The 26,177-nt window shown below is 45.2% G+C and overlaps 1 protein-coding gene across 2 annotated transcripts in view; it reads left to right on the plus strand.

The window, feature by feature from the left end:
- The first annotated feature begins 615 nt into the window (after positions 1-615).
- FAM120A (family with sequence similarity 120 member A) overlaps positions 616-26,177 on the plus strand; it is a 37,964-nt gene continuing 12,402 nt past the window's right edge. Inside the window, exons 1-9 of one of the 2 annotated variants that reach the window (XM_075574922.1) lie at positions 616-1,329; positions 14,383-14,629; positions 16,506-16,588; positions 18,182-18,310; positions 20,574-20,670; positions 21,593-21,690; positions 22,538-22,821; positions 24,024-24,111; positions 25,707-25,931. In XM_075574922.1, coding sequence (XP_075431037.1) covers positions 856-1,329; positions 14,383-14,629; positions 16,506-16,588; positions 18,182-18,310; positions 20,574-20,670; positions 21,593-21,690; positions 22,538-22,821; positions 24,024-24,111; positions 25,707-25,931 — 1,725 coding nt within the window. In that variant the 5' untranslated portion in view covers positions 616-855. The remainder of the gene's footprint in view (positions 1,330-14,382; positions 14,630-16,505; positions 16,589-18,181; positions 18,311-20,573; positions 20,671-21,592; positions 21,691-22,537; positions 22,822-24,023; positions 24,112-25,706; positions 25,932-26,177) is intronic. The other variant, XM_075574923.1, reaches the window with a different exon arrangement.

The raw sequence follows: 26,177 nt of genomic DNA on the forward strand, positions 1-26,177 counted from the left end.
TGCCTCCAAACAGTTCAGTTTTGCCCCCTGTGCTGAAGCTGGGATATCCTGGAAACCTGTCCTGTTAAGCGCCACCCTCCCTGCCGGTCACACTGACATGAACAAGCTGTCAGCAGCGCTCAGACTCCTCCCCTTCCGGTCGGCCGCTTCCGGTGCTGTACGTCAGCGCTCCCCCCCCCCTCACCGCACTCCATCCCCAGCCCTGGCTCTGTGAGGCAGCACATGGCGGCCGCAGCCATGCACAGCCCCCCCCGGCCCATCCAGCGCCCCCCGGCATCAATAACATAAACTCCCCCCCTCCTCCGGTCCATCCAGCGCCCCCCGGTATCAATAACAAACTCCCCCCGGCACCCCCTCCCTCAGACTCACCCCCCCCCCCCGCCATCAGTAACAAACTCCCCCCGGCCCATCCAGCGCCCCCCCCATCAATAACAAACTCCCCCCGGCCCATCCAGCGCCCCCCCCCCATCAATAACAAACTCCCCCCGGCCCCTCATACACTGCGCCCCCCCCCCTCATCAATAACAAAGTCCCCCCGGCCCCCCCTCATACACAGCCCACCCCCACACACAGCACAGCGCCCCCCAACAAAAACAAATACCCCCCCCCTCGGCCCATCCGACATCGATAACATAACTCACACAGCCCCCCGGCATCAATAACACCCGGCTCCCCCCGCCCCGAATCAATAAAATAGCACCGGCTCCCACCGCCTCGCATTAACCCATGGTTGGGTCACCCGCGGCCCCCCACTCCTGCTCCCCCGCTCGGGCCGTGTCCCTGATCTGACATCTCCCCCCTGCTCCGCCGCCCGCCCTCTCCGTCACCCCCCCTCTCTCTCTCCCCGCCGCCGCCATGGGGGTGCACGGCTTCCAGGATTACATAGAGACGCGCTGCCCCGGCGCCGTGGTGCCGGTGGAGCTGCAGAAGCTGGCCCGCGGCAGCCTGGTGGGGGGAGGCCGGCAGCGGCCCCCGCAGACCCCGCTGCGGCTGCTGGTGGACGCGGAGAACTGCCTGCACCGGCTGTACGGCGGCTTCTACACCGACTGGGTGAGCGGCGGCCAGTGGAACCACATGCTGGGCTACCTGGCGGCCCTGGCCAAGGCCTGCTTCACCGGCAACATCGAGCTCTTCGTGTTCTTCAACGGGGCGCTGGAGAAGGCCCGGCTGCACGAGTGGGTGAAGCGGCAGGGCAACGACAGGCAGACGGCCCAGCAGATCGTCAGCCACGTCCACAACAAGGGCACGCCGCCGCCCAAGGTCTGGTTCCTGCCGCCCGTGTGCATGGCGCACTGCATCCGCCTGGCCCTCATCCGCTTCCGCATCAAGGTGAGGGGCCCTCCCCTCCCCCTTTTATTGGGAGCTGCCCTGTTGTTTAATTTATCCCCTACTCCCCCCATCTCCACTACTCTCCCCCCCCCATCTCCCCTACTCTCCCCCCCCCATCTCCCCTACTCCCCCCCCCCATCTCCCCTACTCTCCCCCCCCATCTCCCCTACTCTCCCCCCCATCTCCCCTACTCTCCCCCCCATCTCCCCTACTCTCCCCCCATCTCCCCTACTCTCCCCCCCATCTCCCCTACTCTCCCCCCATCTCCCCTACTCTCCCCCCATCTCCCCTACTCTCCCCTCCCCTACTCCCCCCCCCCATCTCCCCTACTCTCCCCCCCCATCTCCCCTACTCTCCCCCCCCATCTCCCCTACTCTCCCCCCCATCTCCCCTACTCTCCCCCCCATCTCCCCTACTCTCTCCCCCCCCATCTCCCCTACTCTCTCCCCCCCCATCTCCCCTACTCTCTCCCCCCCCATCTCCCCTACTCTCTCCCCCCCCATCTCCCCTACTCTCCCCCCCATCTCCCCTACTCTCCCCCCCATCTCCCCTACTCTCCCCCATCTGCCCTACTCTCCCCCCCCATCTCCCCTACTCTCCCCCCTCCATCTCCCCTACTCTCCCCCCCCATCTCCCCTACTCTCCCCCCCATCTCCCCTACTCTCCCCTACTCTCCCCCCCATCTCCCCTACTCTCCCCCCCATCTCCCCTACTCTCCCCCCTCCATCTCCCCTGCTCTCCCCCCTCCATCTCCCCTGCTCTCCCCTACTCTCCCCTACTCTTCCCCTCCCCTCTTCTTCTCCCCCCATCTACTGCTGCCACATTTGACATCTAATGTCAGATCCATCATGTGAGAAGATGGTGGGCCTTCATCACACCAACAACCCTCCATCCAAGGGGAGCCCATGATTGCACCTGCATAGGTGAGGAAGGAGAGTCTGCTAGACTAGCATCCACCTCACCGGCATGCTGTTCCTTTAACATAAAATGAAGACATTTTCTTTCCCGTTTTATAAGATTTAACATTTTCAGCTGGAAAGGTTTTGAAAATGGCCATCAGAGGGGGTCTGGGGCCCCCACACACAGCCCACCTGTCTCCTTAATAGGGTGTCTCCTTATTGAAATGGTTTTGCCCATCATACTGTATTATCCAATATCTCATTCATCAGGTGAGAAGAGAGAGAATGGTGGCCAGGCCTGTCACTCACACCTCACACACCCCACTCTTCCAGGGGCACATACATCTTGGATCAGTCATGTGTTGATATGGTATCAGTAGCTCTTTAGGTCACCTGTCAAGGTATTGAGAATCAGAAGGACATTTTATCTAACCCATCCATTTTCTCATCCACTGGGGTCTACTTAATGCTTTCCTCTCACCCAAAATCTGACATCCCACCCATAAAGGTGAAAAGATTGAGGTTGGTGATCCTTCTAGTTGATCACACCTCACAAATCTTCTCCAGGTGTGCACACATATTGGAGACGTAATGTGTTTTAGTTAATAATGCACTCAAAATGTAACCCTTTATATGTTCTGGTAAGACTGACCGCCAGAGACTCTGCACCCAATCTCAGTATGGGACACTCATTTATTTGCTACCTGGTATTGCTTGCCACCCTTTATGCTGACATGTAATTCTGGTCCAGTACACAAGGTGTTACAACTTGCATAGTACCCTGTATCTAGTTAGCTGTCTGCACCAGGGGGAGAAGAGGAAGTGTTCAATGTGTACAGGACAATCGTGACATGTCAACCTTCACTGCACTCCTTTTCTTCATACATCCCTTATTCCACTGTACACTGCCACTAGTGTTTCCAGCTTTGAAGAGACGAAACAACAGTTTTCTTCAAAAGACCCTGTTGGAACAGTGGAGGGAATCTGGTGTAATTGCGATGCCTTTGTGGCGACATGAATACCTTCCATGATACTCATGGCTTCCTTGAAACCTATGCAGAACTGGATCCCTCTAACTGTTGTGTCCAATACCCGTTCAGTTCTCAGTAAATAGCCTTTGCCTACTGAACACACAGCCCCTCTTTCCTCGCCCTATATAAACAGCCGCCCTGATAGCTTTTAAAGATTAGTAGTCAGACTGAATTATCCCGTGTTATAAGTGGGTTTCTGTATTAAGAAAAAAGGGAGCAGCTCGTTTCCATGGGATTTCACAAAAGAGGAACAATGCTCAGACCCTAACCTTTTTATGCATGGTACAATAATATGTCTGTGTTTGAATTAAATACATACATTAAATAGCGGAGGGCTTATGTTTTCTAAATAAGGGATTTGGCAGCATCTTGATGTGACAGATCTGCTGTATCCATGACATCTGTCACAACCAATATGTATGTTCCATGTGTTAGAGCAGTGAATGAGGCACCTGTTGTGGTTGGTTGAGTTTGCTTGTCACCAAAGCACCAACATGCACTCCGATATATAATACACAAGTAAACAGGTATCTTATGTTCATTATTTGGTTTGCATCCTGTATCGGTCCTCACTGAACACCTGTTGAGAAAATACTTTTTCCATAAACCCCAAGTAGTGCTTTAATTTAAATCCACACACATCTTTTGTCAGTTCAGCCAAAACTCCATCTGGACAAACTACTGGAATGTAATTCAGTGCCATGGGTTATGCAGCTTGTTTAAATTATATTGGGGCATTTGATAAGTGAATGTGGGTAAATTCTGTAGAAGTCAATCCTCTGAACTGGTAAATTCTTAAATATAAGGACAGGTAGATGTGGTTACATCCTTGCATCATGTTCATCTTCACACATTTGAGGATGACATGGTGACAACTGTATGTTCTGTGGCTTACTTATTTTGCATATGTCAGTGGCCAGGATTGATTAAAGTGCAATCCACGCTATCAGGCCTTAATTTGCAATATTTGCCATTGACTTTAATGTCTGGTATCGTAGATTTGGCCGTGATGGCGTGGATCGCACTTTGAGAGCGCGTGGCCAATGTTTACATTCTGTAATTATAGTTGGTGTCTTTGCCGAGATATGTTGAGGTTCCAGCACAGTGATGATCATTCTCACTAGTTCCATTTGCCATCAGTTGTTGACTGAGCCACTGATTGAGCAACCTGTGCTGAAGCAGGGACATCTTTAAAATCTGACCTGTTGGTGGCCTTTGAAGACTGGAATTGGCCTCTCCGGTACTAGAACATCAAGTTCACTTAATGTGCACACACATGAATGACTTCTTGATGACCTATTGTGTGTCAAGTGGCAGAAGTGATAACCAAATCTTCGGAGCAGGGACTCGTTTCCTAAGTGTCACTTTTATGTCTGAAGCACTTCTTCCAATTATGTGTTATTTGTATTATTTGTTATTTATATGATTGTCACACACATTACGGTGTACACTAATGGCACTATATAAATAGATATAGATCTAATAGAATGGTTATATACAAATTGTTTTTATCATTGAACAGAAATAGTACCATACATGGGCTCATCATATTCTACACTGAGTTTGTATATCTGTTTTATTTGTTGCCCAAGGACTGATGTATTGTAACAAGGGCAGACATTTTATATTGTATGTGATAATCTGTGGTGTTTTTAAAATTCCAGCCTGTGAGTTATCATGGAATCAGTATCTGACTTCCCATTGTCAATATTTCTAACCCTGAATGTAATTTACTGTGCTTACGTGACTATTTGCCAGAACGCATGCTAAGGAACTGCCTTTCATTTGTGCAGCCTCAGGCACTTCTCTGATGTTTTTTGTCATTCCCATTTGTACCCAAAGTGTACATGCGTCGTCTTAATAGTTTAATGTGTCTCCGTATTCATGCTGCTGGTATCGTAACACTTCAACACTGAGACATGTTTTCATGTTTGTGCAGCTGCTAGTGCAAGATTCCTTCCTGAAACTATCAGCTTCATAAGATTTAAAGCTAGATGCGGATGCAATTCAAGTAACATAATGTGCTTTGTAGGCCTACAGGTGTGTGTGTGTGTGTGTGTGTGTGTGTGTGTGTGTATGCGCGCGCGATGTCTGACATTTGTTGCCTTTTACTTCTGCTGTCTTTTTAAATTAAAGTGTGGATTTTTTTGGGATACGGGTACTTACTAGGGTCTGTGTATAAACGCTGTGAAAGATGCTATCCTTGGCCTTGGGTCTCTTAGTTCTAGTTACACGAGATGCTAAGTGACCTGTAACCCATTGCAGAGCATCGACTTGTAGCAGCCGATCACTCTATGAGCGGCCCTAATGGTAATAAGACTGCTTCGATTCAGTTTGGCAGCTCTGATCGAGGTTAATATTTGTGGTAGCTTTCTTAGAACATGTGTATTGGGTCTGGAGTTGTTCAAATACACATGCAGTAGTTATCTCAACTTTCTTTATTGTTATGCTGTCTGGTACTTCTATAATACATTTGCGTTCATGGGGCTTTTATACTGTGGGTGGGATAGAAGAGAGATGCAATGTACCACACAAGTCCTTTGTGTAGGCGTTAATGCTTGCATTATATAAAGCATTCAACATTAATTATACCATACACCTTGGCATACAATTAGAACTTGGTTTCAGTCCAACCTAAAATGTTCTGCAAACCATCTTTTTGTGCAAATTAGTTTTTTCTAACCTTTAATATTCATAATATCTTTGTATGTGAAGTCCACCTCTAATAATGGTGACATGGAAGAAATACTCCTATGAATACCTGCTTCATGTCTCTTAATGTGGTGTAAAAAATGCTTTATAAATCCACTCTAATATAAGCAAAGCACCTAAGTAGCCTGTAATTGTGTGTGTGTGTACTGTATATATCTAGATTCTATATATAATACAGCTTTGTACAAATGTAAACACATTTGAAGAATCATTAAATGGCAAAGGTGTTTCCCAGTGTTTCATGCAGTGTTTTCTGTTAACTCCGATATATGTTGCTAAATGCGCAGTAATGTGCATTTCTCTGATCCATACGGATGTAGAATTGTCAGAGGCATATAAATCCTGGAGTACATTACTTAGTTCCTGGTTCTTTATTTCTTGGCGTAGTAAATATTGCATGACCTTCGGAGCAGTGATTAGTAATCGGAGCTTAACTTTATCAGGCTTCTGCGCTCTCGCTGCAGATTATACCGCTCTCTGCAGATTATACCGCAGTGGTAACTAGGGCAGAGGAGAACTTTCAGGACAGGAGGTTACTGTGGTAGCTGATTGTAATCCATTAACCCCCATGCCTCTGGCAGCAATGTAGGTTAAAGCTGCAGTCCCAGGCGGCACATTCACAAATTAACAAGGCTTGGTTAAAAATGACTTGTACATGTCAAAAAAATTGCAAGTTTAACATTGTATTTGTATTCATGCAAAAATAACAGGGTATTGGGAATAGAGGTTACATGGGGGTTTTATCATAGGTAAATTTAGGAATGCTGTTAGGAAAGGGGATAAGGGGATAAGAGGAGGCAAAGATAAGGGCAGTAAAAGCCACACTAAGAGTTCAATACAAACATTTTATGTTGAGAGTAATGGGAAAGGTGGGGGGAGGGGAAATGACCGCACAGGTATTAATGCAAAGTGTAAGCATGGTGGATACTTTGTGATATTTAGCATTAACATGGCTACGTGGAAGATTAATAACCGCTGTACAACATGAAGATAGCTGGGCATGTTTGCGATAATGCAAGATACAATATATTTTTATTTTAGTTAAAAGAAAAAATAAGCGTATCACTGCCATTTCTGAGTTTTATTTATTTATATATCATATATAGATATATTTTTCCAGTGCTTTCATTATAACCTCCATAATCCATCTACATACACTAAGGCCCCTGCCCAGCGAACATTTCAGGCCTGCGTAGAATGTTTGTACGATTTGGCAGTTATCTCGTGTAATTATTTACACGGCTACAGAAATCCAGTTAGATAAGTAACACATTCATGCATTTCATTTCCGGAGTTCTTTGCACAAGAGATTACAATGCTTCCTGGGTCGGCAAAGGGGGAGAATGTAGGCCAGCTGTGAAGTTCTTAGGACATTTTCATCTCCTGGACATACGTCATTTATTTATTTTTACATTTCTCTACTACTTTCCTTGTGCTGAGCAAATGGTCCTGTATAATCTGGATATTTTCACCGGGCAAGGCAGTAATTGAGGTTATTAAATCTTTACATCTCATCAGCGAATGACAAAATGCAGTGTGAGATGCATGTTCTATATGCTGTTCATTTCCAGCAGGAGAATTTGCATTGCAGCCTCTCACTGATGTATATCAAACACTGAAGCTCTCGTTAGATGGATATGTTAAAGGATGGATATACATTTTCAGCGTAAATGAATTATTTTTGTACATATTGGTGAATTAAAGCAGCAATCCCCCAGAAGCCTATACTCGTATGTTGATATCTTGCTCTCTGGGCACACCCAGTTCTCCTTTTTTTTGTTTGTGTGTGTTTATTTTAGTGTTGGGTTGTGATTTTATAGCATCTACCATTGTAACATTTAGACCAGGGGGGCGAGAATTTCTAGAGGGGGCGCGGCGGTTACAGAGGCTCCCGCTCTTCCCCACGGCATTTAAATTAAACACCGGGGGAGGCGTGAGGCCTCTGTAACTCACCTGCTCTCTGCGGGTCTTCGACGTCGCGTGATGGGACGCATCGCCATGGCAACATGCGTCAAATTACGCGGCGGGTCACATGACACGCAACGTCATTTTAAACCGAGCCCTTGGGGGGGGGGGGAAGGGCGCGAACACTGGGGCTGCCGGGCGCAGCTCAAGAAGTTTGTGCACCCCTGATTTAGACTACACTGTGCCTTCTAGGCCTCTATTCCCAATGCTTATATCTCCTGAACACAGCATCAGATTTAAAAAACAAAAAACGGTGTTGGAAAGGGAAAAAAGAGATATATTAAAGCCTTCTTTTTTTTTTTTTTTTTAATCCAAAATTTGGAGTGAGATGGCGATAATAATCTTGTTGGAATGCTGTGACGTGATGAGCCTTTCTAACTACTAGACCAGTGGTTTTCAACATTTTGTTCTGGTTCAGGAACCCCAGAATCCGATGGTGAAATTCTGCGGAACCCCAACCCTCGCCCCTTGTGTCACGCTTGCCCCGTCTCTCCCCATCACACACTCTCCCCCTCTCTCCTCTATACTCCTCTCTGTGTCTCTCTCTCTTTTCTGTCAGCTGGAAGGTGACGCGACTTCCAGCCGGGAGAGGAAGGACGGCAGTCACTGGACGGCTGCTGCTGAGCATGGGAGCCGCCGGGTCACTGATATGTGGGTGTGCCGCTGCGGGGCCTGGGACAGCTGGAGAGTTGTCCCACCTCTCCCCCCTGGCGGCTGTGGAACCCCTGAGGGGGTACACTCTTAACCCGGGTTGAAAATCGCTGTACTAGACCATATAGAAGAATTCAGACCCTTACCAGCCCTCAATCAAATGCTTCCTCTGTGTAACCTAAGAACCAATTTTCTTGCTTTTCAGTGGTGGCTCTTGCATGGTTTAACATGGCTTTGGGTCATTGGTTGAGTGTGGCCAGGAACTTTGCCATGTTCCTTATGGACACTCCATTATTCAATGAGAAATACTAGAACATTCAACATGTTGCAGCTCCTAAATGTTTAGTTTCATGCAGGCCCAACACGGCACTATATGTCATCTGCTTAGAATTGGACAATTAGTTGGTCTCTACTTTGTTCCACTTTTATACGTAGTAAAAAATAACTAGGCTCAACAGTGGGGAGATGATTTTACAGTGTGACTTGTTCATTTTCAGTAGGGGGTTGGGGTTTGAATTATTGTCTCGGTACACCTACAAAACTACTTTGCAACTGAGACCCCCGTAAATATATGTTGGCAAATAATAAGATTGGTAGATTTTCTTTTCACATCTTTTTGAATCGTGAAATAAGCACCGTACCCCACACTCTCTTCCAGAGGAAAGGGCAGGCGTTTAAGTGTGAAATTACAGGCGTCCATTTAAAAAAAAAAAAGTGTGAGATTTATTTAGATAGATCCATCAGGAAAAGACTGATAAAGAAACCACACAACTAATTGTTAGCTAGCTAGTGGACGATAAAGGAAAGGTTTGTTTTTTATCATCCGAAGTACAGTACTGGCGTTCATTTTGTCTCTGGCTTGATGCATATTAATAAATGATCTTGGCAGCAGCTGAATGTAACGAGGCGCACGCCGAAGAGTGTTGCAGATTTCAAATGTAATTGTTAATATAAAAACTACTTAATAATGGAAGCTAATTTTAGCTGAGATATTTCACATTTGAGTTGCTAGGAAGCCTTCAGTGTGAGGAAGCAATACAACACGGTAACGTATTACTATAGCCACAATACAGTAGAAAAGCATTAAAAGCCCAGTTCAACATATGCTGAATTTGCCATATAGCTGAGAGCCCTTTGGCTGCTGCCGCGACACGCGCTTGGTGCGCTCACTTTAATGTAATCAAATTAGCATGGCCACGCTGACGCTGCACGCGCTAGTGCACGTACGCTTAGCACAGCTTGGTGCTTGGGGAGACAGGGAAAATTGATTTTCAAGCGCACTGAATGGTCAGCAACCAATCAGCACCAGCCAATGCACACAGACATAGCCCCGATCCAGCCAATGACACCCATCCCCCCATCCCCCTCGCGCTTGCAAAATTCAGCAGGACAGCTGACCGCTCATGCTTGGAGAGTCAAGCATGAGCGCACTCAGTGGCTGCAGTCTTAGGCTGCGTACATACAGCCTTCGACTGCTCGTGTGACGTCACCCGCATGAAGCAAGAGCGTTTTGTGGACAAGGTAGATGCGATGTGGGGGTGTGTCTGTGATGTCACAGAGCTGGTTCGCTCTCATTGGGCGAACCGCTTACGTGACCTACCCGTCGCGCCGAGGAATCAGTTTGAACTGATGCACCGCGCGCCCCCTCCTGCTGTTGCATGTACGGTCTGTGGGCGCGATCAATGCCTTAAGGCAATGTAAATAAAATAATAATAATAAATAAATTAAATTAAAAAAAAGTCCAGATGCATTTTAAAGAACTCTGAAATATTTATATATTTTTTTTGTTTATACCGGGGCGATGACAGTCTAGTCAGAAATGCATGCACTGCGGTTATACTTTATTTAAATTAAAATAAGACCTAGTTTGATTTAAAAATAAAAATGTATGGCTATTTTTGTTTGCTTTAAATATGGAGCCACAGTTCTTTGAACGGCAGTGTACAACAAACCGCAAGTTTTTTTTCTACTGGGGCGTGGAAGAGGGGAGTTCAATACAATAGGGGTGGCCGACCCATTGCCCAGGGGCCGCATGGGGCCCTTCCTGTGCTACCCCATGAAAAGAGAGGCAAAAAGAAGCTACTGCAGACAGACCATAGAGACATGGGAGAGGAGAAGCCAGAGCGCCCCATACCAGCTCTCCTCCTGAGCTCTTATAGACCAGCGACCTCTTGTGGGCTCACAAGCTGCACAGGATACAGTGCATATACACCCCAACTGCTGGGAGCTCCACATGGTACTGGGTGCGGATACAGGATCGCAAGGCAGGGGCAATCACACCACTGCCTTCCCTTTCCCCCTGTCACTCCAACTGCCCCTATCACCCTCTTATCCACCACTGCCCCCCCCCCCCTGTCAGCCCCTTGCTCATGTCACCCCCATGTACTAAATACCTCCCTCCTGTCACTCCAACTGCCTCCCTCCCCATGTGTAACCCCCTCTTCCCATGTGACATGGAGTATAACCTGGCGGCACTATACACTGACCCAAAGCATAACCTGACGGCGCTATACACTACCACAGAGCACTCCAGGGGCTACGTCCTCACTATGTCATGGGGTCTGGCACTCCAGGGGCTACGTCCCCACTATGTCATGTGGTCTGACATTCCAGGGGCTGCGTCCTCACTACGTCATGGGGTCTGGCACTCCAGGGGCTACGTCCTCACTACGCCATGGGGTCTGGCACTCCAGGGGCTACGTCCTCACTACGTCATGGGGTCTGGCACTCCAGGGGCTACGTCCTCACTACGTCATGGGGTCTGGCACTCCTATGGTTTTGAAAAGCAGGGAAATGGAAGTGACTCTGCAACATCAAAAATGAGCGCCAGCCTTTGCGCTAATGACCCTCCGATTAAAGCTTTTGTACGTGAAACTGTTCTCTGGCGGCTTTTTGTGTTCATTACTACTGCTTGTGTAATACAATAATTGTTTGTACTTTTATCCTTGTCACCTACATCCCAAGCCTTGAGTTGTGTAGAAACCTTCATATTGCACATTCTTTGCATAGAAAGAGAGCAGGTGTGTGTTCTATATTGCGTGTTTGCACTGGTGCAAAGCACATGATGTGTGACAGGTTTGGGTGGACGGAAAGTTGTTCACTGGGTGCTCTTTGCAAACAGTGTGTCTAACTGGAACCCGATAACAGAACATTACTTTGAAATAAAATGCATGTCCATAGAATTAACCCTTTGTTAAATTCTAATTGGGCGAGACACCCTCACGTTTATAGTTATACGTTGTAACTGTGCAAAGACTGGAAACGCTTTACGGCCCAGCCATGGGGCTGTGGTCCTGCCTAACATAAAAGATACCGCGGTGATTCAAATGTGGCAGTGATATGTATTCTTTTCTTGTGGCACCATTTAAAATGAAGACATTCATTTTGTAGCCGTATTCCTTATGAATGGAAAGCCACAGAAGAATATCACAGTGCTATACGCAAACTTGGTGAGAAGACATTCATCTGTAACGTGTGTCTCTGGGGGCCAGTTCCCCTTTGTAGCACTGGGTCCCATAACAATGTATGTATTGGAATCTCATCTAGTGTACCACTCAGACGTTAATAGGCTTAACTGAGCCAGCAGATCATGCTATAGGGGGGTGTATAACGCACAAAGATCATGCTATAGGGGGGTGTATAACGCACAGGATTCCTGGGAATGGGGGCAAATAATTTCTCTTCTGTTGTCCGAGGCGCTAAATGTTCACTCTGGCGGGATATGGCAGGATGTGTTTTTTTATTCTGCACCAACACTGCGTCAAAGACTGAGCCACTGATTGAGCCACCTGTGCTAGAACAGAGACTGATTCAGCCACCTGTGCTGAAGCAGGGATATTCTGAAAACCTGATCTGTTGGTTGGTCTGGAGTACCCTTCAGGAAGTGGCATCTGTGAACAGGGAGGATTTACTATACCCCCCGCAGGTTGACCCAAGAGCAGATAAAGCCGATGATAAGAGAGTACATTTATCAAACAAAGTGTATGGAAATCGTAATAAATATCGAACCACTGAGGCTGTGCCCCTCATAATTACCCAATGCAATAAGTGCAGTCAGCAAGTCCAACACATTATTAGGAAGTATTGGAATATTTTGCTTTTGGATGGGAGCCTCCAAGATTGCGTTAAGAAAGGACCCCAAAGGGCCAAAACTATAGCTGCGTATGTATCTCCGAGTTACGTAGCCTCATCCCCTACAGGGAGAAAATTCATTACTAAAGGCTCATTCAGGTGTGGAGGCTGCAAAATGCGCCAATTCATGTTACCTGCTAGGAATTTCTCGGGCACTTCCAATAGCAAAAAAATCCCTATTAAATCATTTATTAATTGTGACACTCAGTATGTCATTTACCTGTTGACCTGCGGGTGCGGGATCAACTATGTAGGGAGGACTACGAGATCCTTGAAATGCAGAATACTTGAACATGTCAGACTAATTAAAAAACGGGACTGGTCGCATCCAGTCTCAAAGCATTTCTCTCAGTGTGAAAAAGGGGGCGTTAAAGGTCTTACTGTTAGAGGCATTGAAAAAGTGTTTGCTAGTGAGAGAAAGGGCGATTTGCTCAATGTTCTAGATCGCAGGGAGGCATATTGGATATTTATGCTTCAAACAAGATCCCCCTGCGGTCTGAACATTGAGTGGAACCTTAGCCATTTCCTCAAATATTAGAATAGGGGGAGTAGTTTTTTGATTCTGTGAAGGCCCCGCTGCTTCTTCACCTCATGTACTGTTTACTGATAAATTGATTTGGATATTGAATTTGTAGCTGGTCCGCGTTACAGTATGTCATACGATTACGTTGCTTAATTGAATATTGTTTAATGAATACTGATATAATAAGCAAGTAATATTGTTGATTCATTTTTTTCACATTTTCTTGACCCCGTGGAGATTTCATGAGATGAATTTTAGTCGGTCAATTATTGTTATTTAGGGATATTTAGTTTTATTTTGGTGGATAATTAAATCATGTTTGTTGTCTATTTATACTAACTGTGTGGTCACTAAAGTTCTAGTACTTAGTGACACTGTTTTAAATTTTGTATTGTTCGTTAGGTATTATGGAGCAATTTAAGTCTAATACCCGATAGTTACTGTGTTTGTTGCTTTCATTGCGACATGGCAGCCTTTTGTTTAAGTGTTGCATTTGTTCATGGTTGTAGAAAGGTTGCAGCTAGCATGCTCAGTTTGCTGTGTTTTGTTGTCATTTCACGCCTGCCTGGGGCATCGCGTGGAGTCCCGGAGGGTGGGCGTGCCTTCCGATCAACCTGCCTCCTCATTGGTTGGTCGGCGGCGCGCTTGGACCAATCAGGGCTCTTGGTGATGTCATGGGGGCGGGACTTGGCGTTCATTCACAGGCCTGATATCGGCTTTCTAACCCTCTGTTAGCGGGCGCGTGGCGGCACGGAGGTGACGCTTTCTTACCCACAGGCCTTTGGACCTGGAGCGGTGGCGCTCGATATGACGTCACGCGCATGCGCATCAGGGGGTGACCCGATCTAAACAGGTATGTGATATTATTGATGATTAGATGAGGGGTATATAAGACACATAATTGCTCCATACACCAGACTCCTTGATAAGGGACCTACTGGTCCGAAACGCGTAGGAGGTGCGTTTTTGTCCCCATGGGGGTATTTCTGTCACCAGTCATGCACTGAAATAAAGGACATTCACTTTTATTCCACCTGGCTCCCTGGCTGTGCGCCGTTTGCTGCTGTTTGTTGCTGGTTGGTCTGGAGGACTGGATTTGAGAGCCGTGCTGTAACCTAATGTGTGCACTTCCTTCCTGCAGGTCGCACAGAGCATTGAAGATCACCACCAAGAAGTCATTGGATTCTGCCGCGAAAACGGTTTCCACGGCCTGGTTGCCTACGACTCTGATTACGCGCTGTGCAACATCCCCTACTACTTCAGCGCCCACGCCCTAAAGCTGAGCCGCAACGGGAAGAGTCTCACAACAAGCCAGTATCTGATGCATGAAGTAGCCAAGCAACTGGACCTCAATCCAAACCGCTTTCCCATTTTCGCTGCTCTTTTAGGTAACTTTAACACTGAGAGCACTTCTTTGTATTCTTGGCATATTCTTTATTTTGTATATACAGTTGCAACAAACTCAGCAGGAGCTGTTTATGCAGATTTCACACATAATTACTGTGATAGAATACAGCCCGTTTAATGAGTGCGACTGCAAACACACTGCATTTATTTGGCATTTTTTAAAAACCTTATTGAAGAGGGAAAATCTTAACGGTGTAGGGAAAAAATTCTCTCGACACGAAATGCCCCAGGACTACGTACAGCACTTGTCCCAATAGTTTTATGGATTTCAAATGTCCTCCACCAGGGATCTGCTGGCAAACCTGTATAGGTGACCTGCGAGGTCAGTTACTAAGTAGCTCTTTGCTGGAAGCTGCTAAATGGGCATCGAGTTAAAAAACACTTCTGAGGAAACCATCCAATGTACACCTGCCCATGCGGGTTCCTGCTGCAGACAACCTAAAACGGGGAGCTTGAATGTTTACTGAAGGAGTTGTACCGTGAGTCCCCAAAAAATCATTACTGACCAATAACCTTTTATGATTGGCAATATTGCCACACAATGGCCTTCAACACCGTCCACTGCCAAGAATAACATTCCTATTGCTGGACGGTCCTTTTCTGCTGCTTAGTCCCGTTATTGTTCATTAACCCTTTGAGTGCCAGAGGGCTCGTGGGCCCACTGGTACAGCATGGTCCCGCGACCCTAAAGCCGGAAACAGATCAGCGTTGTCCTCCATTTTCCTTTACTGCAGATCCCGTTGTGCGCTCTATGTGGAACGCAGGACGCAAAGCAGAACAAAAAGCTTTCCTTGGGCATGGTGTTGTCACTATGTCACAGTTCACTCAAAGGGTTAATGTGATTTGAATAAAAAGTGTGCACTTTGCTTAGCAGAATTAGGCAGTTTTATTAAAACCGCTGTTTAAGCTTCGTTCTTGATATTAAGTCCCTGCCGTTCCATTCTGTTTGTATCTTCAAAGTATAGCCACGCCCACTGCGCAGACCAGAAGTGATCGATCTATTTAACCTGATGTGGAGCAGACAGGTCGCAATATTTAGGTGGCTCCATTCTAATTTTGAAAAAATGTTTTATTGGGCAGGCGCCCAGATTTCAAATAGAGCCGTTTCTGTATTAGAAGCCAGTAAGAGCAGGCTCGGGGAAAAGCTTCTGCCGCCAAGCTGTCAAGTAAAAACCGTACCATTTTTATTCAACAATCCCTTTCGCCTGAAATATGACGGCAACAAAAGTGTTTTGTAAAATTAGTGCTACTGGGCTCGTTCTTTTCAAGGTATAAAATGGAAATTATTTCCATTTTGCTTTTAAGCTGAAATAAACTGTAGATGTGGCCAGTTTCCTAGACTACAGAATCCTTCAATGGGACTTATATGGTAATCTTCTATAGAGCTCCTACAAGCTCTCTCTCATACCCAGAAGTGTCTTTGTTCCTGATGTTCAGGCACAATAACTGCCTGTGATTGGGCAGTCATTCCACAGCACCACACATCATTTGGGCAGATTTCTGCGCTGCATATTTTTATGGAATAATCGGATGAATCAGCATTATGGTTACCGAGTTATAACTTGTAACAGGTTTCAAACCCATGTGGAGTTATTAAACATGGTTAATGCACCCGGTACCCTTCTGTTTGACATGTTAACGCTACTGTTTTAATTTATTTTTTACACATTGGGGTCTATCTACATTTTGTTTAACATTGGCACAACATATTTACTGGTTTGTAAGTCTGTGACTACCACCCACGATAGTGCTACCACTATTTAATCAATTGCCTCCTACATAGTGTGTTAGGAGACATTGGGACAGTAGTAGTAAATATGTGCATTAAAGAGCAATTAATAAATGTGTGCTTTCTAGGGAATCACATTCTACCTGATGAAGATTTAGCTGCCTTCCACTGGAGTTTGCTTGGTCCAGAACACCCACTGGCTTCACTGAAGGTACGAAACTTCCCTTCATTCCCACACTGCCTGGAACGGCGGTCACCGTGACGCAACTTGTGTATCTGTGTGTCTAAGATCATGCATGCATTAAGTGTTGGTAACCATTTCCCCCCCACAAAGTAATGTAATACTTTGGGTATTCACAATTAAAATATAACTATCAGTAAGTAGTTTATATGGTCTTCTGCATAAATGGGCTTGAAGACTTGCCCTGAATAAATACAGATATTATTGCATCCTTTATTGCACTAAATGGTGGGATTTTGTAACTTGGGGCTACACTTAATTGCATTTGCAAATCGCCCAATGTCACTGGTACAACTTTAGTGCATTACCATGCGATAAACGGTGCAATAAGGCCTCCTATGTCTGTACAGGCGTGCGCCGGATTTTGTTACCCAAGCTCCTTGTGTACCGGCTAAAGTGCTAGGAACACTAAATGTAAACAGAGGGAATTCATTTCTACCTATCAGGAAATGAATCTACAGATTTGATAGTCAATATTACATTTCTTTTCATTATTATATCGCTAGATGTCTAGAAGACTGAAATTCTACTTAAACTTTCATTTGCTAAAAACGTACTTGTTAATTTGTGATGTGCTGTAATTATATAAGCTTTTTGTTTGTTTGCTTACAGAGCGAGCAGAAAATGATTTTCTCTATTATTTACTTTATTTTTTCTAGTTCTTCAGTATCTGAGAAACCTACTGCAGATTAGTCCCTGACACAAAGGATATTCTTTATGGGCTATAGGTTTTTTTGTCTCCTTTTTCACCCACTATAACTTAAAATGTGTATGGTAAACCTACCCAGCCTTGAAAATTGCAAAGCAAGTATAAACCAACCTCACACTGAGATCCATTAAGGTTGAAACATGTCTGTGAGTGGTTTGACTTGCTTTGCATCTAATCCCATGCTGTGCTTAAAAGCTGTGTGAACAGCTGAGCATTTGCTTATGTGGGCTCCATGTAAATGGATTTCAGGCAAAAGGTGAGACATTGTGTGCTCATTTGCATGTAATTTCCCAGAATTTCTTGCTGCAGTGGGAGCACTGTATGCTGGAGATAATGGTTGAAAGGCAGGGTTGCAGACCCAAGACATGTGAATGTGCTCACAAATTTAAAAAAAATATATATATAAAAAAAAAAAATTTGTAAGCAGATGCTTCCTCGAGATATTGAGAATAACCTTTTCAACCCCCACTTGCAATTTGTTAAATGGTATGGGTCTCTGTATAAATATATATTGCCACTAATCTATTGATAAGCATTATCTACATCAGGGGTCGCCAACTCCAGTCCTCAAGAGCTAGCAACAGGTCAGGGTTTCAGGATATCCCTGCTTCAGCACAGGTGGCTCAACCTTTGACCGAGTCACTGATTGAGCCACGTGTGCTGAAGCAGGGATATACAGTGTACTGAAAGCCTGATCTGTTAGTAGCTCTTGAGGACTGGCGTTGGGCACTCTGCTCTAGAGGTCCGTGTTATCGTGGGACAATGTTCTGATAGTGGCAGAAAGATCCGGTGTTGTATCTGCTTGTGGAACAATCCGTTCACGACTTGCTTCCTGACATTTTCTCTCCTCCTAGGTTCGCGCCCACCAGTTGGTTTTACCGCCCTGCGACGTAGTAATCAAAGCTGTCGCCGACTACGTCCGCAACATTCAGGATACCAATGATTTGAATGCCATAGCTAAAGATGTTTTCCAGCACTCGCAGGTAAGGAACAGCTTGTGTAAGAGTCGCAGACGGATGGGCTTTTCTAAAAACGGCTACCCTTCCTAACAGGGAAACGCACGCCAGATCCACGGCAAATTGGCAGCTGGGTTAGTTACCCAGCGCAAACGCTTTCCCTTTTTCACACAATGTTAAAGTGGAAGGCGATGGAACGTGTGCTTGCAGACTTCTGCTTGTGCGGGGCGGGAACTAGTCGTGTCGGCTGTCTAAAAAGGCCCAGTTTAACCTTACTCAAAAATAGTTTAGAAGTCTTTTCATTCATCTAAAGTTGTACCTGCTTAGATGTTTGTTAGGTGGCAAGTGATCATAGCACAAAATAAATAAATAACAAATATATATTATATGCTCTGTAGGCTGCTTATAAATTCAAGATAGAGAAAATAGGCAAAAGCGCTCCAATGCCAGGAATAAAAGAATATTGTAAGCCAAAACCACTAATCCAAGGTATAAAAAATGAGTAATGGTATTAGTACATAATAACCACTAGTATGGGTACTATCCTCCTGAAGACAGGTGGTAGATGGTAGAAGCCCACCCACAATCGGTCTCATTGGCAGGTTCCCCTGAATAATAAGCAATACTCACAAATCCTAGGAGTGGTAGGCAGGCTGTGCAGCTACCAATATTGTAGTAAACAGGAATAAATGGAGAAACAAAGCGCACAAGCAAAAACGGAGCAGGAAGGACCCAGAATCAAAAATAGAATAAAAGGGCACTTTAATGTGACATCCAACGCGTTTCGAACGTCACAGCGTTCTTTTTCAAGGATATATCTATCCAGCACTTAGATGGGGCATGAAAATAGAAACATAGAATATAATTATTGAGGTTATATACATCACCTCACTTGTTTGCCCGGTTGCTCAGTAAAACCATAGATAGCACAGTATGTTCATAGAACGATCGGCACTCGCTGGTCACCTCAGCGGTGAGTGTGATTCAATAAACTCACCATTGATGTTTGTAGTAGACCTGTGAACACCGATCTTTCTATCAACATAATGTATGTATGTGTTGGTTATACATATTTTATACACAATGCAATGTGTGTATAATGCTGGAGGACTCGATCGGGTTGGATTCCACTTTGTTATACCTATATCCAGTGGTCGACAAATCACCAAAAAACCTACTCGCCCAACAAAAAAATCTACTCGCCACCTAGTACCACACATGTGCTGCTTGAGCCAATAGGAGCTCGCCACGACGTTAAATCCACTCGCCCGGGGCGTGCAAATGTATAGGTTTGTCGAACACTGCCTATATCCATATAGCCACAGTACATCCATCCACAAAGGATCTTATCTTCTGCTTTCACATCTCCGTATGGGGGGCTCAGGATATGCGGCTGCGGTTTGAGGACAGTAGTATGAGTTACGGGTTTACAAGCACTCGTCATCCTTTTTCCATCAACTGTATCACAAAGCCAAGAGAGCGCCACAAATACACGTTGTACACGTGCTGGACATGAAGCTAGAGGCTAATAATACTTTCACCACTGTCGTAAAAAATGGACAATTCATTGTTAAAACACTAAAGATGATCATAGCGCATTCAGAAAAATGCAATTGTTACGTTCCTTTCCATTTGCCGTTTGGTAAATAAGAGAAGTAAGCGTTATGATACAATTTATAAATAAGCTGTTTTTTAAATGTTGCATCACCAAAACGATGTATTTTTTGTTAGGTTAAGAAGGCATTACCTCCTCCTCTAACAGCCGTGCCTGAAACTGTGCATTGTAAGCTTCATTTGGCATGGAGGTTATTAACATGCATTCCAGTTGACCCACTTCTGAATAACAGGGGCATTGTATGCATACTATTTATTCCTGGGGAGCATTGAATGTCACGTCCATATGTTCGGTTTGTGTTGGTGCCTTTTTTATTATGTGCCAAAAGCAGCTCTATAGGAACATAAAAGCCAATAGATAAAGACCCGATTTGCCGAGAGCAGTACTGGGCGTGACGGACCCATCCTTTCCTCGGCTTATTCCTCTGCTCAGTATATCTGCAGTTTGCTATTTATCTGCCTGTTCGTGACCGGCTGTTCCATTTTCTTAGAAGTGGTCATTCATAAAGCTGCAAACAGCAGCTGAAAGAGGTCTGTTTGAGTGTTCTCAGGGGGCTCAACGTCAGCCCTCATGCCCCACCCTGACCTGACCCGTTTGGGGGGGGGGGGGGGGTTGAGAGCTGCAGTTGAGCCCCACTGCTTTATGGTAAGAAAATAACCTGCTTTTTTGTTGCAGTCCAGAACAGATGACAAAGTTTCCCGGTTCAAGAGGGCTGTTGCTTTTTACAAAGCAACCAACAAACCTTTGCCATTTCCACCAGCTCCTTACCTAGGTCAGTAACGTGGCTTGTGCATATTTGTGCTTCGAGAAGAAAGCCTTTCCATACAGTCCAAAGTAAAGAAATCGGGTGTGTTCTCAGCATACGTAGATGGTTTAGTATTTCGTTTAGTACAACTTTTCAGGTAAAGGTAGCAGCCAGAATCCAGACAGCAAACATTAAATACTGTAGCTATACCATTGAAAATGAATGGTTCACGTAGGGGCACGTTACTAAATGTAGAATGTTGCAGGGGTTGCAAAAATATCTGTTAAAACAGCCACTATTGGAAGTGATTTATTTTAACCCCTTCCCCTCTGACAGTGACTGTGTTAATGACTATTCCCAAGGCAGGCTCTTGTGCTGAAGGAGAAGTGTGTGATTAGTCACAATTGCATTGGTTTTACTGCCCAAGTATGTCAAATGTCAGGTTTGTTATAGGATACTAGTGCTGCAGTATGGAAGGGTTCACATTCTCTTGAGTATGCTCTTGTCACATCTGTGTCTCCATTGTAATAACAAACAAGATAATTGTTCCCAAAGTAATATTTTCCCTAATAGCAGATGGAGTAGTGTGCAGGGCTCCTAGTTAAAAGGCATTTAGTAATAATAGTTCGATGTTTTGGGTCCAAAGGTCCACAATTTCAGACCAAATTGTCGATCTATTAATAAACGCCATTAAACTAGAAGCCCATGTGAGTGCTGCATTTCTCTTCCTCTGCTTCAGCTGCACCTGAAGCTATTTTATTGAAAACGGTTTCTGGGCAGTATACCGGTTTCTAGGCAGTATACCGGTTTCTGGGCAGCTGCTGCTTTTCATTCTCCATAGGCTATATAGAGCATCAAAGTGGGCAGTGATCAGTAGCTGTAATTGATTGGGGCGTCTGAATGTTTACCTGTATCTCCAGCTAATTGTGTTTTATCTCCTTTGGAGCAGTCCGACCAAATCAGTGTGGAGTACCTGGTATAGCGCCACATTATGCTTCTCCGCAGATGCTGAACATTCCACAGGCCTCCGTACAATCAAAACCTACGGTAAACCGCCGGGCACTTCAATGGCTGTTTGATTTTATTGACTTTTAGCACTAGCTGATAATGGGCAGTATCTATCCTCTACCACGCAAGTGTGTATCACGTCCCCAAAATATTCATGTCAAAAGGGTTTTCTACATACGTTAGTCAGTCACCATCTCCCCGTGACATACATCTGCTGCCCAACCGTCCGCACTTAGTAGGGTAAAATGCCAGTTCATTTTGTGGCTATATATCCATATTCCGCCGAAACCCGTACAATAATGTTATAGCGCTTCTCCGCAAGCATTGGTGGAGTTAGATCAATAATAGATATGGAATAACCTTTTTAGACGTGGTTGAATTCGTTAACCACTTTATCTAAAGCGGCTCAATGTAAAAGTCACTTTGTTGTTCATTATAGACGTGTATATATATGTAACGTATTCTGCAATCGGTGCACCTCCCGTACTTGGAATTCTTTTTCAGTTAATCCTCTAATACAGGTATGGCCAACTCCAGTCCCCAAGGGCCCCTAACGGGCCAGTTATTAGGGATATCCCTGCTTCAGCACAGATGCTCAATTAGTAGCTCAGTCAAAGGCTGCGCCACTGATTGAGCCACCTGTGCTGAAGCAGGGATATCCGTAAACTCTGATCTGTTAGTGGCCCTTGAGGACTGATGTTGGCCACCCTTGCCCCAATACTTTAAAGGTGCCATGTTACTTAGCCACATGCACTGAAGTGAAATCCCGCAGTATGTTCTGTTTTTAATAATTGGTGCATCATTTCACTTGGTATTCAGACAGTGTCTTGCTGTCTATTTAATCATTGTTGTTCCTGGAGATGAGTAACTTGGTGGTTTTTCATAGGCCCAGCATGTGTCCAGCCATAGTGGTGCATCAGGCAAGGGTCCATATCCGTACAGCCTTTCTGAACCTGCTGCCGCCATCAATCCCACTGGTGGTAAAAGTGTGTCTGAGCAGAATAACTACAGTAACATTCCTCATGAAGGGAAACACACTCCTTTGTATGAACGCTCTTCTCCAATAAACCCAGCTCAGGGCGGGAGCCCCAACCATGTGGATTCCACCTTCTTTCCGGCATCGTCCGCTTCGTCCTCTGACAATGACGATGGCAATGGAGGAGCCGCCAAGTGAGTTGTGATCTTGTACAGTAACCACGTTCGTTAAAGCAACGGTGCCCGTCCTGTTCCTCCTTGTATACAGAACATGCTGCAGATATTGTTCTAATGTTTGATGTGCCATCTCATCTGTTCCCTGTAAAGCAGACACCCCCACAAAATGCGGTGCCGTTTATTAATTACAACTGTTGGTGTTATTGCCCATAATGCAATACTACTGTTATTGGGATGAACTCTACTTCATATTACCATTGTAGAAAGGCCAGTAGGCGAGGAACCTCCCGTCAGTAATGGGGGGCATTAATGGCGCACACTTTTCCCCCACTGGTTGTAAACTGCTTTATCACTGGTGGCAAGTCTGCAACTTATTTGGGGTTTGTCACCACTTTCATGGGTAAAGAAGTTAGATCTGACCTTGTATGACTCCCAGCCATCTGTACTATGTTAAATACTTGTTAAAGACAAAATTCTTGCCTAAACGATCTGTTTTTCCATTAATTAAAAAAAAAATGTGGATCATAATGCGTATAAAATATTTCATCTTTATTAGAAATGTAAGAATACCCACTAAAGTTGGCTTTTTGGGCTGAAGAATGTTTCCGCACACAGTGTTTATATTGCTGTACATACTTAAAGTCTACGCCGTATTGCGCAGTATCGCCTCCTGATCCGGCATTAACTGCCATTAACTTGAACGCCGGATCAGTGTTTAGTGAATCCATGAGTCCCTGTCCCAAAAAGCTCAGAGTGTTGGCGAGTTCCCCAGGTCACAAAAGTAATGACATTGCCATTGAGCTAAGCCTACTGTGTGTGTGTGTGTGTGTGTGTGTGTGTGTGTGTGTATGCACACATCTCTCACTGTGTACACACACACAGGTGTCTTTAATGCAGTGGTGTAAACACACACCAAACTATAAAACGTTGTAGTTTTCTAGTGACCCCAAATTGTTGCATTGTATATTCTGCCGCCATTTTCTCTACCCCTGAAATAACTACCTGTGGTCTTGGTTTCCCCTGTGCCTGGCCCGTCTCAAATAAATATAAATATAATTGGCAACAAGTGAAAGCGCAGTAGAAATGTAACAGCCTTCAGGTTTAAAGCTAACCACACAGGTATGCGTGCGGATATAATCACATTGAATGCAAAACCCGGGTAATGAAGCCAGCGATCAGACTTTGCTGTTGCTTCACGTTTGTTCTCTTCTTTATTTTAGTCACATCAGTGAGAACAAAGCTGGTTGGGATAAAAAAGGAAAACAGCCTGATCAGGCGAGCAAAACCGCCTCTGCCGACCAAGCCAAGGTAACTTCAAATGTGCATGTGTTGGAGGAGAGGGTGGCAGTAACCCCCCCCCCCCCCTCCCTAAAATGTAAGTTACACTTGTCACAGGAGACCAGGACTTTTAACACCCGTACCACTGGGATCACCATCACCAGACAGGACACAAGTTGAATAAACGAAAGTGTACACTCACCAACTGGGGGCCTGGGGGAGAAGAATCTAGCCTCAACTAGGTGCAAGGGCCTGCTTCAGTAGGCTTGCCCTGTACAGCGCCTTCTCCTGCTTCTCTGTGCTATTCGTCCAATAGCACTTTCGAAAATCCTGCTAGCCGTGTCTCCGATCAGCTCCAAAACTGTTCTGGTACTCTGGCTGCTCCCCTTACATAGCCCTCGGGTTGCCTATCTTTTTTATGGAGCAGGGGCTGCTGGCCAATCAGAGCGCGGATCGTGACGGTGCAGCCAATCGGAGGACGAGGGCTCGTCCGGCTGCACCAATCAGAGGAGGGGGCTGGTTTAGGCACTCTGGACCGCCCCTCGAGGCGGGAGCTGCTGGAAAGCGGCAAATTTGAACTGACCAATGGAAATCGCACTTTTTTTAATTTTATTTAATCACCTAGATTTTACTTATCTCGCATCACTGTCATTAGTTTATATGGAATCACTCCAGGGACATTTCTATGAGACAGGACTGCTTTTTTAATTAGAATTTTCAGTCTGGTAGAAATATTATTCCTGTAGGAAATGGTGAACCATATTACGGTAAAAAAGAAAACTGCTAGCAGGTATATTTGAATTACTACCTCATAAATAACCCATTAAGCATATGACTACGATATTTCTATTTTTGTTTTTAGAAAAGACTGTCTAATTTTAAAGGAAAGTGCCAAGTATTCTCAGCTCTCTGTTGTAGGGGCATGTAGGTAACGGCCAGCAAATCTTTGTAGGAAGAATAGGCTATGCTTTACCTTGGTGTTCTACTGCAGCTTAGCCAGGGACAGTACAGAGAGACAAGTAACTTCTGACCATTCAACGTTACTGGGCTCACTCATTCACTCCACTAGGTCCATTCATTACTGGGCAGATCATTCATCTTAACATAAAAAGCTCAAAATAAAAATAAAAACGTTCGAGTGAACCCTCAACTCTCTAATAGCGCGTCTGAGCTCAGATGCCTTGTAAGGAACCCCGACCCTCTCTAATAGCGCGTCTGAGATCAGATGCATTGTAAGGAACCCCAACCCTCTCTAATAGCGTGTCTGAGATCAGATGCATTGTAAGGAACCCCAACCCTCTCTAATAGCGCGTCTGAGATCAGATGCATGGTAAGGAACCCCAACCCTCTCTAATAGCGCGTCTGAGATCAGATGCATTGTAAATTCTTCTGGATTTGGTACAATTTTCCAATGACTTGAAAATTGCAGGGAACCCTTTAGGGATGCCCGGGGAACCCAATGGTTCGTAGAAACCCCTGTTGAAAAACAAACACTGGGCTTTATTAACATTGCATATCAATCTAGAAAAGTTTGAGATTCTGGTCAAGAATGGTCATGTTAAGGTCTCTGTGTTTTTAGTACGCCTTTCTCTGCTTTCTTATAATATTTTCTATTGTGTTTCCAGGCAGAAAGTTCATCTCCTGCCTCATCAGGAAATAAGATCGCTGATAAAAAAGGCAACCAGGCCAGCAGTATGCATATCCCATGCTTACTGTCCATGCCAACCAGGAACCACATGGATATCACTACTCCTCCACTGCCTCCTGTGGCACCTGAAGTATTGAGAGTGGCCGAACATCGGCACAAAAAGGGGTTAATGTATCCCTATATCTTCCATGTTCTAACAAAGGTGTGACCCTGAAGTGCTTTGCCTTAGTCCTGTCTGAGTGTACTTGTCGGCTGCATGCTTTACAGCTCCATGCCAGTGAGCAGTGAGAGTCCCATGCTGCCCTAAATAGCACTGCTTTGCTGAACTAGTACCAATCAAACATGGAGTCACAAAGTCCTTCTGCGTTAGCAGCTCTAATTACTAGACTAAGTTTTCAGTTGTCTAGTTGTACCCACTACCAGCTTCACATTGCAAAGCCAGTAAAAC

The sequence above is a fragment of the Ascaphus truei genome, chromosome 17 (genome assembly GCF_040206685.1).
Source record: "Ascaphus truei isolate aAscTru1 chromosome 17, aAscTru1.hap1, whole genome shotgun sequence".
Lineage (NCBI taxonomy): Eukaryota > Metazoa > Chordata > Amphibia > Anura > Ascaphidae > Ascaphus > Ascaphus truei.